Source organism: Mirounga leonina, unplaced genomic scaffold, assembly GCF_011800145.1.
Source record: "Mirounga leonina isolate KUSES-001 unplaced genomic scaffold, KU_Mleo_1.0 Mir_101664, whole genome shotgun sequence".
Lineage (NCBI taxonomy): Eukaryota > Metazoa > Chordata > Mammalia > Carnivora > Phocidae > Mirounga > Mirounga leonina.
In genome coordinates, this window is record NW_023270175.1 from 25,641,715 (window position 1) to 25,656,981 (window position 15,267).

Sequence of the window (15,267 nt, forward strand, 5' to 3'; positions counted from 1 at the left end):
ATTTTTACACTAATGTTCATGAAGGATGTTGGTCTGGAATTTTTTTCTAATTTTTTTTTTGATCAGGCTTTAGATTAGGGTCATGCCAACTTCATAAAAGTGAGTTGGGAAATGGTCCCTGTTCTACTTTCGGAAAGCGTTTGTGTAACATTGGTGTTATTCCTTCATCAAATGCTTGATAAGGTTCACTAGGAAACTCTCTGGGTCTGGAATTTCTTTGTGGGAAGTATTTTAATAGCAAACCTAATTAATTTAATGGATGTAGAGCCATTCGATGTTCTGATTCATCTTGTGTCTGTTTTGGTTAGTCATATTTTTCTAAGAATTTATTTCATCTAACTTGTCAAGCTTATTGATGGTAGTTCATAATATTTTGTAATGACTTCTTAATGTCTGTAGGATTTATAGGGGTGGTCAGCAAACTTTTTCTGTAAAAGGTAATAAATATTTCAGGCTTTGTAAGTCACAGGTGGTCTCTGTCTGATGAACATTTTTTTTTCTTTCTCTCTTTCCCTCCCTCCCTCCCTCCTCCTCCCTCTCTCCCTTCCTTCTTTCCTTCCGTCCTTTGTCACATTCTTTAAAAAATGAAATGTAAAAGCCATTCTTAGCTTGAGACATATGAAAACAAGCCTTGGGTAGGATTTGGCCTGCTGACCAATTTATCAATCTCTGATCTACAGTAAAAAATCTCTCTTTAATCTTGATAATGGTTTTTTTTTTAGATTTTATTTACTTACTTGTGAGAGACAGAGAGCACACAAGCAGGGGGAGCAGCAGACAGAGGGAGAAGCAGACTTCCCGCTGAACAGGGAGCCCAATGTGGGACTCGATCCCAGGACCCTGGAATCATGACCTGAGCCAAGGCGGATGCTTAACCGTCTGAGCCACCCAGGAGTCCCAAATTCTTGATAACGTTAATTTCTTTTCTTGTTCTTTTTTTTCTCTTGATCAGTAAAACTAGAGATTTTTCAATTTTGTTGATCCTTTTTAAGAACCAACTTCATTAATTTTCTTTATCGTTTGTTTTCTATTTTGTTACCATCTGCTCTTAGCTTTATTTCCCTCTGTGTACTTACTTTGTGCTTATTTTGCTCTTCTTTATCTAGTTGCTTTTTTTAAGATGTTATTTATTTATTTGACATAGCGAGAGAGCACAAGCAGGGGGAGGGGCAGAGGGAAAGGGAGAAGCAGACTCCCACCAAGCAGGGAGCCTGATGCGGGGTTCCATCCCAGGACCCTGGGATCATGACCTGAGCCGAAGGCAGACGTCCAACCGAGCCACCCAGGCACCCACTTTATCTAGTTTCTTAAGGTAGATCCATAGGCCATTGATTTTAGACACTTCTTCTTTTCTAATATAATCATAAAAAACTATAAATCTCTCTCTAAGCACTGTTCAGCTGTGGTCTGCAAATTTTGATATGTTGTATTTTCTTTCTTTCTTTCTTTCTCTTTCTGTCTTTCAGAAAGAGAGAGAGAGAGCACGAGCAAGGGGAGGGGCAGAGGGAGAAGGAGAGAGAGAATCCCTCAAGCAGACTGAGTGGAGCCCAATCCAGGCTTGATCCCACTACTCAAGATCATGACCTAAGCTGAAACTAAGAGTTGGTCCCTCAACCGACTGAGCCACCCAGGCACCCTGATATGTTGTATTTTCATGAGCAGTCAGTTCAGAATATTTCCTACTTGCTTCTTTGATCCGTGGATTATTCAGGAGTGTGTTCTTTAAGTCCCAAATATTTGAGGAACATCCAAGACATATTGTTGTTGTTGATTTCTTATTTATTTCACATGGATCACAGAATGGACTCAGAATAATTTCAATCCATTTAAATTTGTTGAGACTTGTTTTATGACCCAGTGTGTGATCTATTCTGATGTTTCATACACTTGTAACACTTGGTGAGTTCTGCAGTTGTTGGTTATGTTGTCCTACAAATACCAGTTAGATCTCAAAGTGGTCGATAATGTTGCTCAAATCATCTAAGTCTTTACTAAAGATTTTTTTCTAGGTTTCCTAGTTTAGAGAGGTGTTAAAATCTCTGACTTTGATCGTGAAATTGCCTATTTCTCTCTTGTGTCAAATTTTGCTTTGTTTATTTTGGGGCTCTGCTATAAGGTGAATATACATGTTGTTATGTCTTCCTCATAGTAACTCTAATACTAACCTATTTATCATTATGAAATAGTTCTCTTGATTTCTGGTAATACTCTTTGTCTTGCAGTCCATTTTATGTGATTTTAATATAGTCATTGCAGCTTTCTCATGTTTACTGTTGTATATATGTTTTTGCACGCACTTACTTCCTATCTATTTCTTCATACTTAAAGTGCACTTCTTGTAGATAGCATACAGTTTGTGTTTCACTTTTTTATCCATCCTGAAAATATCTGCCTTTGAATTGAAGTGTATAATTCTTTGAACATTTAATGTATTTTTTGATCTGGTTGGATTTAAGACTACCATTTTATTTTATTTTCTACCTGTCCTTCTGGTTTTTGTTCCTCTTTTCCTGATGCCTTTTGGTTTATTTTAATATTTATTACAATTGAGCTTGAATGTTTTACCGACTATTTAGTTGTATCTATTTGCATTATTTTCTTGATGGTTGCTCTAGAGATTACAATATGCATCCTTATATTTTTGTAGGTTGCTCTAGAGATTACAATATGCATCCTTATATTTTTGTAGTCTGCTTTGAGGCAACATTGTACCAATTCATGTAAAACACACAAACTTTGACCATACATATCCATTTACACCCTCTGTATTTTATGTTATAGTTGTCATATATATTATGTCTAAGATCAGAAACCCCACAAGACAATGTTCTCATCCTTGTTTTAAAGAGTTTTATGAAATTGAAAGAAAAAAATAGTCTTTTATATTTATATAGATATTTATAATTTTCAATGCTCTTCCTTCTTACCTAAAGGTCAGAGTTCCATCTGATATTTCCCTTCTTCTTTTTTTATTTATTATGTTATGTTAATCACCATACATTACATCATTAGTTTTTGATGCAGTGTTCCATGATTCATTGTTTGTGTATAACACCCAGTGCTCCATGCAGAACGTGCCCAATCACCAGGCTAACCCATCCCCCCACCCCCCTCCTCTCTAGAACCCTCAGTTTGTTTCTCAGAGTCCATAGTCTCTCATGGTTCGTCTCCCCCTCCGATTTCCCCCCTTCATTCTTCCCTTCCTGCTATCTTCTTTTTTTCTTAACATATATTGTATTATTTGTTTCAGAGGTACAGATAGGTCATTCGACAGTCTTGCACAATTCACAGCGCTCACCATAGCACATACCCTCCCCAGTGTCTATTACCCAGTCACCCCCTCCCTCCCACCCCACCCCCCACTCCAGCCACCCTCAGTTTGTTTCCTGAGATTAAGAATTCCTCATATCAGTGAGGTCATATGATACATGTCTTTCTCTGATTGACTTATTTCGCTTAGCATAATACCCTCCGGTTCCATCCACGTCATTGCAAATGGCAAGATTTCATTCCTTTTGATGGCTGCATAATATTCCATTGTCTCTATATACCACATCTTCTTTATCCATTCATCTGTCGATGGACATCTTGGCTCTTTCCATAGTTTGGCTATTGTGGACGTTGCTGCTATAAACATTGGGGTGCATGTGCCCCTTCGGATCACTACATTTGTATCTTTGGGGTAAATACCCAGTAGTGCAATTGCTGGGTCGTAGGGTAGCTCTATTTTCAACTTTTTGAGGAACCTCCATACTGTTTTCCAGAGTGGCTGCACCAGCTTGCATTCCCACCCACAGTGTAGGAGGGTTCCCCTTTCTCCGCATCCCCGCCAACATCTGTCATTTCCTGACCTGTTAATTTTAGCCATTCTGACTGGTGTGAGGTGAAGAAACTTACTTAGCATTTCTCATAGTACAGGTCTGATGGTGATGAATTTTTATATATCTGAGAATGTCTTTATTTTGTCTTTATTCTCCTTTTTATAATATTTATATTTTAGAGAGAGAGGGCACAAGCAGGGGGAGGGCCAGAGGGGGAGGGAGATACAGATTACCCACTGAGTGTGGAAGCCAATGTGATGTGGGGCTGGATCCCACAACCCTGAAATCATGACCTGAGCTGAAATCAAGAACCAGATGCTTAACTGACTGAGCCACCCAGGCGCCCCTCTCTGATTGTTTTCAGTGTTTTCTTTGTTTCTTTGCCGTTTGGTATTATGTGTGTAGTTGTGTTTTCTCTGCATTTATCCTATTTGAAGTTTGCTGAGATTCCTGAATCTGTAAATATACGTCTTTTATCAAATTTGGGGAAATTTCCATCATTATTTCTTTAAATATTGCTTCTTCACCTTTCTTTCTCTCCTCTCCTTTTGGGACCCCAATTACATGTATGTAAGATTTTTGGATGTTGCCCCACAGGTCCCTGGGGTTATGTTAATGTTTTTAATCATTTTACTATTTCTTTTCTTTTTTTTTTTTTTAAGATTTTATTTATTTGACAGAGAGAGACAGCGAGAGAGGGAACACAAGCAGGGGGAGTGGGAGAGGGAGAAGCAGGCTTCTTGCCGAGCAGGGAGCCTGACGCGGGGCTCGATCCCAGGACCCTGAGATCATGACCTGAGCCGAAGTCAGACGCTTAATGACTGAGCCACCCAGGCGCCCCATGAGCCACCCATGTGTCCCCATATGGAGTTTTCTATTATAGACTCTGGGGGAGAAGCAAGTCAACCAGCCCCAATCACATTCTTGGTACCAAACTGCTTACATGTTAAAGCTAGATCAGAACTTCTCTGGGCCGCCCAGATGGCTCCGTTGGTTAAGCATCTGCCTTCGGCTCAGGTCATGATCCCGGGGTCCTGGGATTGAGCCCCACATCAGGCTCCCTGCTCAGCTGAGAGCCTGCTTCTCCCTCTGCCTCTGCCCCTCCCCCTGCTTGTGCATGCTCTCTTTCTCTCTGAGAAATAAATAAAATCTTAAAAAAAAATCAGAACTTCTGCATGGTACTTCATTGCCTTAGCAGAGTTTATTCATGCTGGCAGAAGAGTCGTGACTTTGGGGTTCACAAATAATTTTTGAAAATATTATAAACTCTCATCTCCCTTACCTCTACAGCTAGCTAGATAATAGTTCCTTGACAGGCCACATGGATAATGGAGAAAATGGAGGCCCAAATTGCACGTATCTTTGTTCAACTACAACCCAGCTGTGTGACCCTAGACAAGTCACTTAACCTCTCTGAGCTGCCATTTCCTGATATCATCATACAACATACATTTCAGAGCTGATAGAAGGACATGTAAGGGTGCTCATATACCCTGTTTTGCCTGGAAGAGTCCAGGTTTACAACTGTGGTCCCAGTTTACTGGTAAAGTCCCCTGTCATTCTCAAAAATGTTCTAATACTTATAAAGTACTATTACCCATCAAATCAGCAAATTTTCCTACTAGTGAGCCTCTAGCAGAATTCCTAAGGCCTTATTGCCTCGCTTCCCTGCCTTACTTATGGGGCAATGCCTAATGCTACTGTATTGATTTTTTGTTCCTTTTTTTTTCCTCTCAGAACTATATGGGTGAAGAGGGGTCTACTTTCAAAGACTGGTCTTTATTTCCAAGAATCAGGGCAAATCGCCTGATTCATCATTCCCCTTTCCACCTCTATGCATACCCAGGTGCAATAGGCCAGAGATAAGTTTGGGAAGAAAAAGGTGTGTGTGTGTGTGTGTGTACGTGTGTGTGTGTATGTGCAGTTCTCACCCCTCCGACCTTATAACAGGATGCTCTGGAGGTTGCAGCTGGTGCTGGGGTGGGAAAGGGGTATTCAGGCTCATGGGAGACAATTCCAGTTTCCATTTCCCACCTTGTCTTGGCAGATTTACCTGGATGAGGTCCCTCTGGGAAGGAATTTGGCTTCCGTATACTTGCCTAAATCACTGAGGGAGAGAATTCTTCCTAGCAACTTACAGACCATCTTGTTTAATTTTTTTGGCCAAACTTCGCTCTTTAAGGTAAATTCTTGCCTCTGGAAACTGTCATGAGCTGACATATGGTGACTCATTGTAATTATGAGCTCTTGCTATTTTCATGATGTTCTGTTTATTTTAGAATATGCTCTCTGATTTATTCTGCAAGTCTCCTGGCACAACCCCGGTCCTCAACATGAATCAACGTCTTCTTTAATGATGTTCCTCGGTTTTTAATTTTCCCAGCTTCTCCGCTTTGCAAGGGACCTTAAGGATCATGTGGTGACCAAACAGAGGCCTCAAGATGTTTTAAAACCAAGAAAAGGACAGCGAGTCCTCCTGATGAGTGTAGTTTCAACTTGTTCGTGCTTTCCTCCCGCATCTCCCCAGGCTCCTCAAAGCCTCCACGCCCATTCTTTGGGCCAATTCATTTGAAGCTGAGCCGTGTCCAGTAGGACACTTGCCCTCGAGTATTTGTTGCTCCTTTCCACCGTTTCCACAGAACCTTCTCTGAGGGCTCCAGTCCTTACCCATTATTAAAACCAAGAGGCAGTATGATGTGGTGGTTATGGGCATGGATCTGGGGCCGGTCTGGCTGAATTTAAAGCCAGCTATGCCATAGTCTACCTGCGGGACCTTGGGCAGGTCCCCCAACCTCCACGGGCTTTGCTGGGCTGTTAAGGATTAAAGGAGTTGATACATATAAAGTGCTTAGAACACTGCCTAGCACGTCATAAACACTGGGTAACTCTTGGCGTTGCTATTATTATTTGCCTCTTTGGGGGCTCTGCCTAATAAAAGGGTCATTCGTTCGGCCCACTCCGTCTCATCTAGCTGTTGGGAAGACAGCCGTCAGAGCTATAGCATGAAATGATTGATGATCGCTATTAATTGCTCATGTTCACACTTTATTACCTCATTTGCTTACGAGAAACCTTGACTCAAAGAGTGCTATGGTCTGAATGTTTGTGTCCCCCAGAATTCATGCGTTGACATCCTAGCCCCCCAAATGATGCTATTAGGAGATGAAGCCTTTGGGAGGGAATGAGGTCATGAGGGTGGAGCTGTCATAATGGGATGAGTGCCCTTGTGCAAGAGGTCCCAGAGAGCTTGCTTGACCCTTCCTCCATGTGAGGACGCAGCAAGAAGCTGCCATCTCTGAATCGGAAAGCAAGCCTTCACCAGAACCTGACCATGGAGGTACCCTGATCTTGGAATTCCAACCTCCAGAGCTGTGACAAAGAAGTTTCTGTTACTTAGAAGCCACTCAATCTGATATTTTGTTCTAACAGTTCGAACGGACTAAGACAAAGAGGCTAAGTGATTTTGCTCAAGGTCACACAGCTAAGAAGTGGCATAACTAGTAATCAAATCCAGGCTGTCTGACTCCAAACTTCAAGTATTTAAGAGATCCATACATTAACACCCCTGTGTATTTTCATTTTCTAGAGAGGCTATCCAAAGGAATGAATTTATAACTGTTAAATATTCAGAGTTATTGCAGGGAGATTGCACTGGGCCAACTTAAATATACCACATACCAACTCAAATATAACACATTGTCTCCAGTTATATCTGTAGGATGTTCTGTTCTCCTGGAATTCTCTAGCGGCTCCCCTTTCTGTCTTTGTACATTCTATTTATTCCTGTGGGTTCAGCTCAAATCCCACCCAGAAAGCCTGCGTGGAGTTCATGAGCCCCTGCTTTCCTCCCCACCCCCTGCTTGCATTCTTGTCTTCCATATCCACCTAGTCACTAGTCTGGTTTCCCTAAGTAGATTGTGGTGGATGTCGTGGGTCAAACATGTCTTATTTTCATGGCATCTGGCACAGGGCTAGGTACCCAACATGTTTTCAGTAGATACATATTTATTAAACCTTGGTTTTAAATGGAAAAAATAAAAAGCTGGCTACACCTGGGACAAGACAGTTAATGAACAAAAATTTTAATAAAAACGAAGAATGTTGTTCGTAGCACTCTGACCTTTTTGGTAAACTTGAAATTTCTCTGTTATCATCTGACATACCATTATTTTTGTCTTAATTTCTCTGCTTTCTTGAGAGGGCTGTGCTTGTTGCATAGAATAAAAGAGAAACTTGTTTTGCATAAATTTCACACCTAATAAGTAATTTTTATTCACTAACATCTTCCACTGGAGGGGATTAAAGATCTTTGCCAAAATTAGCCTACGGACGTCCTAGTGCCAGATAATGGATTAGAAGTAGCCTGCCATCACATTCAGAACTGGAAGGGCCCTTGTAATTCATAGTGGCCCATCTCATTTTACCGATGATGATATTGAGACTCAAAGAGGGGAAGGGACAATGTACTCTGTCAGTCACACAGTTATTATTCAACCAACAAATCTGTATCGAAATCCTGCTCTGTGTCTTGTGCGGTGCTGGGTGCTGGGGATACAACAGTGAGCAGCAGAGACATGGTGTGGGCCCTCCTGGAACTTCCGGTCTGAGGAGCAGAACAGAAACCGACAGATTCTAACTCTGAAGGGGATGACCTGAGCCTGGGTCCTGTGCCCCTGATTTTTGGGGAAGGGGTACTTATAAGAGATGCCACCCTCTAACTACCTTTTCCCCTAAGTCCCGAGTCTCACAGCCTCGCCTTCACACTGCTTCGTCTGATATCTTTTGATCAAAATCTTCACTGTCACCACAACAGTTTACCTTAAAAATGGTTGATAAGGGGAGGCTGGCTGGCTCGGTCAGGGTTGCAGGCGACCCTGGATCTCGGGGTTGTGAGTTCCAGCCCCATGCTGGGTGTAGAGATGACTTAAAAATAAAATCTTGAGGGGTGCTTGGGTGGCTCAGTGGTTAAGCGTCTGCCTTCGGCTCAGGTCATGATCCCTGGGGCCCTGGGATCGAGGCCCGCATCGGGCTCCCTGCTCCGCGGGAAGCCTGCTTCTCCCTCTCCCACTCCCCCTGCTTGTGTTCCTGCTCTCGCTATCTCTCTCTGTCAAATAAATAAATAAATAATCTGTAAACAAATAAAATCTTGAGAAAAAAGTTGTTGATAAGACGCCACTCTTGGAAAACACATACCCCCTCCTCCACGAGTGGCTGGCCTCCAGGAGAAGGACAAAACACTAGGCACAGGGGCTCTGGGGAGCATAGAGGAAAGATCAGGGAAATCAGGAAAGGCCTAGGGAGGTGTCGGCTCTAACCCGAGGTTGAGTAGAAGCTAGGAGATAAAAGGGGCAGGGAGAAGGATGGAGGAGTGCTTCCGGCCGAGGAAACTTCTCTAAAAGGTTCAGAGGTGAAACAGGTAAAACTTGAGCCTTGAGCCAAAGAGTGGAAGAGTGAGAAATGATTTAACGCCTTTTCCTGCATGGCCGCCATTTTGTACGAAAGGGAAATTAAACCAGAGGCCAGGTTAATTAAGTCCTGGGTTGTGTTTCCCTGTGTGTTTCCCCTCTTTTGGCATTTCCACTCCAGAAAACAGTATCTCTTAGACTAAGTTGAGAGGGTTGTTAGATGTCACCTGGTCCGCTTTTCTTCCTGTTACCAGTGTACCAGAGAGGGGAGGAGACTTGCAAGGAACAAGAGGGCTTGGGCTAGCACTTGGTCTTTGGATGGTCAGCCGGGGCCCTTGCCACCAGATTGTGCTGTAGATCCACCTCTGCATCAGGCTACCACAGGGGAATTCCTCTGGGAAGGGAGCGTGGAACCACCAGGCTGGCTTTGAACGAACAGAGTTGGTCAGGAACCAGAAGTGAGTAGCTTCCCAGCGGAGCCCCAGGCTGTGTTCACAGTTAGCCAGTTCTCAGTGGATTCAGGGCTCAGAAATAGGAGCGCTGGGCATCTTCTGAAAGTGGCCCAGCAGACTCTGCAAGGGGCATCATCTAAGCTCACCTCATCTAGGACTTCTTGGCAAGTCCTCAGAGGACTTTCTTCCCATCCCTCCTGCCCTGCACCTGCCTCATCTCTTGTCTCTTCAAGTGTGCCCCAGAATAGGCAGTCTCCCAGCTGCTTCGCCCCCTGGGGCCTTGGCCTGTGGCGCTTTGGCCCTGTGAATTAGCAAGCGCCACGTCCTAACGGCTACATTCTACTTGATCTCCTTGGAACCAACATTTCTGAAGCATCCCTGCCCCATCATGCACTAGCTGTGTGATCTTTGTCCAAGTCTTTGAGCCTCCCCAACCTTCCATTTATCCAGAAAATGCCTATATTGTTTCATTGAGGACTAAAGATAGTGTATGTGGAAAGCACCTAACAATGTAACTGGCTCACTCTGGGTGCAAAACGAAATACTTGCTGTATGTTTGGCCATGCGGGGGACATGAGGCCACGTGACGCCTCTGCTCTGACCTCAGAGTTCATGGTCCCCTAGGGAGGAGACGACAGTCCTCAGAAACTTATTTCAACCTGGATGTTTATCCACCTGCTTCCAACTTCAGGGGAGATGAACCAGGGGGTGGCTTATAACTAACCCACGATGAATTTATGTTTCCTATGAGGAGGGGCCCCCTAAGAGTGAGTAAGGGTGGTTAGGGGTTGGAGCTAAGATAAGTTGTGAAATGTCAGGGTTCAGAGTTATCAAAGTAAGGAATGGTTTCGCTTTGTTGCTACTGTCCTACTGAGTAGCAGGTAACAACAAAGCAGCGACAAAGCCAGTGCTTGCTGGATACATATTTGGATGTAGGGCTCGGGTTAGTGACTTGTTCTAGCTTGGTAGAATCGAGACCTTATACGAAGACAGGAGATGAGCTAAATGACCTCTAAAAACTTTTTCTCAGGGGCGCTTGGCCAGCTCAGTCAGAAGAGCATGCAATTTTTGATCTCGGGGTCGTGAGTTCGAGCCTCAAGTTGGGTGTAGAGTTCACTTAAAAAAGAAATAAAATCTTAAAAATAAATGAATAAATACAAATAAAAATTTCTTTTCAGCTGTGATTTTATTTTCCATATTTCTGTGCCTCCGGCCATGCATTAGTAATTCTGAACTGATTATTGACATGCAGGAAATTGGAAATTTAGGAGCTGAACTCCTCTGCCTTATGTTTCACCCGCAGACTGGAAGCGCCACGAAAGCACTAAGCACCCTCGTAGTGAGTGCCAGCCTTTCAGATACGCCCGTTGAAAACTTGGCTGAGCCAGTGGTTATCAATCTGCAGCATGTTGAAGGAAACCAGGTACTATACCCATTTTCATCTCAGAATAGGAAGGCCTCCGAACCCCTCCTTGGACTTCCTGTTAAAAATAATGGACTAGTGGGGCGCCTGGGTGGCTCAGTCACTTAAGCATCTGCCTTTGGCTCAGGTCATGATCCCAGAGTCCTGGGATCGAGCCCCACATCAGGCTCCTACTCAGCAAAGAGCCTGCTTCTCCTTCTCGCTCTGCTTGTTCTTTCTCTCTCCCTCCCTCTCTCTCTCTGTCAAATAAATAAATAAAATCTTTTAAAAAAATGGGCTAGTTAACAGATGTGGTTCTAAGACTTAAAGAAGATTGTCCCATTTCGGACAGTAGAGGTGTGTTGTAGTTGAAGCCTTCTAGAAATAATGCCATCGCTTAAAGGGATAAGTAATGTGGGCTTCTAGCACTGTGACAGATTGGCAGAGGACTGACTAGGGCAGGTGGATCTTTTGGTTGTCCCATTACACTAAATGATATTTAATTCCATTTGTTTTTGAGTGAGGCAAACAATTTAAAATAATTGAACATTTTGATCCTTTTCAATTACCACAAAGAGCATTAAAATATGTATTAGTTATCACCAATGAATTAAAACCATAGTCATATGGCATAGCATACGGTATATATTACTAAATGATCAAATTTAGCTGTAGCATAAGAATGAACTACTATTCCATTCTTTGATGTTAATGTATGTCCAGTGTGAAGTCTTAATAGCTTCTTTCATTCGCAATCTAAACGACCATATGGTATAGCATATTTTTCACAGGTCTTAATTCTAGGAAGGAAGAAAGAAGGGTGGGAGAGGGACGGAAGAAAAAACAGATACCAAATGAAACATGTTAGATGGGTAAGATCTCTCAATTCCAGCATGGGCCCCAGCTCTCCAAGCATCCCCCAACAACCAATTTCTCATTGCCTCCAGTTCCCTGGAGATTGTAGGAGCTGGTGAGGCCCCAGGAATGCTCCCTAGGCCTAATCAGCAAGCAGCTCAACTTTGTATCCATAAAGCTTGATCTCAGCTGTGAGCCCCAAATTCCAAAGTTCTGCAAGAAACACCTACCCCCCATCAGACCTGCCCTGACCATTCAGCCTCCTCCTGGGCCTTGCACCAGAAGGGTGTAGCAAATCCCTATGTTACCAAATATTTGTGTGTGTGTATGTGTACACATTTAGTTTTATTGTAACAAAGCAACTCAGACACTTTTAACTTTTAAAACAGCATCATCTTGGGGCGCCTGGGTAGCTCAGTCGGTTAGGCATCTGACTTTGGCTCAGGTCATGATCTTGGGATCCTGAGATTGAGCCCCGTGTCAAGCTCCTCCCTCAGTGGGGAGTCAGCTTGGCCCTCTCCCTCTGCCCCTCCCCCTGTTCGTGCTCTCTCTCTCGAATAAATAAATAAAATCTTAAAAAAGAAAACCCTGAGCATCATTTTTCCTTTCCAGTGAAACAACAAAAAAAATTTTTTTAAGAATAAACAGGAGACGCACCATGAGAGACTATGGACTCTGAAAAACAAACTGAGGGTTCTAGAGGGGAGGGGGGTGGGGGCATGGGTTGGCCTGGTGATGGGTATTAAGGAGGGCACGTTCTGCATGGGGCACTGGGTGTTATATGCAAACAATGAATCATGGAACACTACATCAAAAACTTAAAAAAAAAAAAAAAAAGAATAAAGAGGAACAAAGTTACAATAGAGAATGTCATTTCCAAATAAGATCCTACAGGTACTGCTAATTCTCCCATCCAGTGGCAGGGCTCAAGTCATCATTAGTAGAGAATTTTATTTTAAAAGTATCATCTTAAACTGCAAGGAATTCCATTAAACATCACAATTAAACATGCCAGAGGAGAAGCCATGTTATCAGAATGCCCACTTAACCCACCCAAACATCTCAAACCTACCTTTTGCTGATCTTCTATAACCTCATTTTAAAATTTTATTTTATTTTTATTTTTTAAAGGTTTTATTTATTTACTTGAGAGAGAGAGTGCGGGAGAGAGAGAGTGAGAACATGAGCAGGGGGAGGGGCAGAAGGAGAAGTAGAGTCCCGGCTGAGCAGGGAGCTCGGATGTGGGGCTCAATCCCAGGACCCTGGGAGCATGGCCTGAGCTGAAGTCAGATGCTTAACTGACTGAGCCACCCAGGTACCCCATAACCCCATTAAAAATTTTTTTTTCTTTTTTTTAACCAAGAGAAAGTAGACTGATGCATGTTGGTCCATGCTAACTGTCCATACTCACAGAGAGACACTGTAATCACATAGAGCCCAATATCCAGAAAAAGGAGGAAAAGGGGAACTCTAGGCATTACTGCACAGGGGCCCCGCACCCTCCAGCTTCCAGCAGACCTAGGGGAGCAGAAGGGTTTCCTTTTTTCCCACAGAGTATGGTGGTGTTGATTCCAGAAAGTTTGTGTTGATACAGGAGGGGATAAAAATGAATTTGGAACAGAAAGGGTAGAGATTCTTTCCCCGCTGTATTCTGCTTGAGGCATTTCCCCCCAAAATAAGTTGAGAACCATGGTATAGACAAAGAGAAAAGAGACTTGAAAAAACAGGGCGAATGAGCACAAGAGGAGGGGGAAAAAAAAGACTGCAACTTGCTGCCAAGGACTGGAGAAAATTTAAAAAGGAAGGTTGGAATCCATCGGCATTCCATGACTCAGCTTCTCCTTCTTCCTCCTCATCTACCTCCCTTCATCCTCTTCTTCATCTCCTTCACCTTCATCCTCCACCTTCACCAATATCTTCCAATCCTCCATCTTCATCATCATCTTCTTCTTCTTCCCTTCCTTCATCATCCATATCGGGAGCCAAGTAGTGCGGTCACGGATTTGGCCAAATATCATCTTTGATGACCTCTGCTGGTTCATCCGCCCCTGCATCAGAATGGTCAGGAAACCAGGGGAAGAAGCTTTGGTTCCTCATGCTGTCTCTTCCTCCTGGCTCGATTCTGCATTGGACTTAAATGTTTCATCAAATCCTTTCTGGATTTCCATTTGATTTCAGTGGACTTGGAAGACGAATCACCATTCTCGGTCAGATGAAATTCTTTGGAGAGAACTTTATTTTCGAAGTAAAGGTTTTCATCAAAATAAAAATCTATCCTGTAACCTACCTGATTTAATATCGTCAAATTCTGTCACTTCAGCTCAGCATCTCTCCATCCTCCTCCCTGAGCAGTGCAAACACTTGTGAATGGTTGACAAGTGTTGTTACCCCTAAATTGGAGACTTCGGCTATCAATTCTGACCTCTTCTGAATAACACAGTTGGTGGAGTTTGTTATATTTCTGTTCTACTTTCAAGATCTCCACACTGGGTTGTTCATGAGTCTATTTCATTTTGTACTTCATCAGTGTGTTCAGTTGCTTCCTGCTGCTCTTTTTCTCCCTTCAGCAAGTGCTGAGAGGTCAACAGCTCCTCTGGCTTAGGGTCAAGAGGCAGACTCTTTTCTTCGTTTGAGGCAGGAGCGAAGACTGGCATTTGGGGGCCATGCTGTGAGGAAAGTCCATGGAACAAAGGCAGACGCACGTCTGGAAGAAGCTCTGATTACTCCTATGTGACCAAATATTTTATTTGTTTGTTTGTTTATTTTAAAGATTTTATTTATTTGAGAAAGAAAGCACACACGAGCATGGGGAGGGGCAGAGGGAGAGGGAGAGAAATAGACTCTCAACTGAGTGTGGAGCCTGATGTGGGGCTGGATCCCAGGACCCTGAGATCATGACCTGAGCCGAAACCAAGAGTCAGACGCTTAACCAACTAAGCCACCCAGATGTCCCTACCAAATATTTTAAAGGACACATACTAGACCACCATGCAGTAGTATGCTGTTTTCTCACTTATAAGCCCCAAGTCACTTGGGGTTAGTCTTAAAACCAACTTGCAGATGGTCCAAGTGTATGTGCGTGTGTGTGTGTCTACTGTTTGTAAAAACATTGAGAAGAAAACACTTGTGTGTAGTTGCCATTGTGTGGTAACTATCACATGGAAAGGTGTTTACCTCTGATTTTTCTTTTTTCTAGAATTATGATTGGGTTCACTGTGCCTTTTGGGACTTTGGGAGTAACAGTGAGTATTTTTCTTAGCAAGCTTTGTCTTCAGCTCTCAGTGAGCCTTTGCCCCTGACCATTTTCCTAGTTGGCGGTTGGATGAGAAGGA

At 43.1% G+C, this 15,267-nt stretch overlaps 1 protein-coding gene and 1 pseudogene across 1 annotated transcript in view; one reads left to right on the forward strand and one right to left on the reverse strand.

Annotated features, from left to right (window-relative positions):
- The window catches only part of ADGRG4 (adhesion G protein-coupled receptor G4), a 123,637-nt gene that overhangs the window by 86,909 nt on the left and 21,461 nt on the right, over positions 1-15,267 (forward strand). Inside the window, 3 exon segments of the mRNA XM_035005814.1 lie at positions 5,869-6,003; positions 10,982-11,101; positions 15,132-15,177. Coding sequence (XP_034861705.1) covers positions 5,869-6,003; positions 10,982-11,101; positions 15,132-15,177 — 301 coding nt within the window.
- On the reverse strand, positions 13,792-14,600 carry LOC118010706 (annotated as a pseudogene).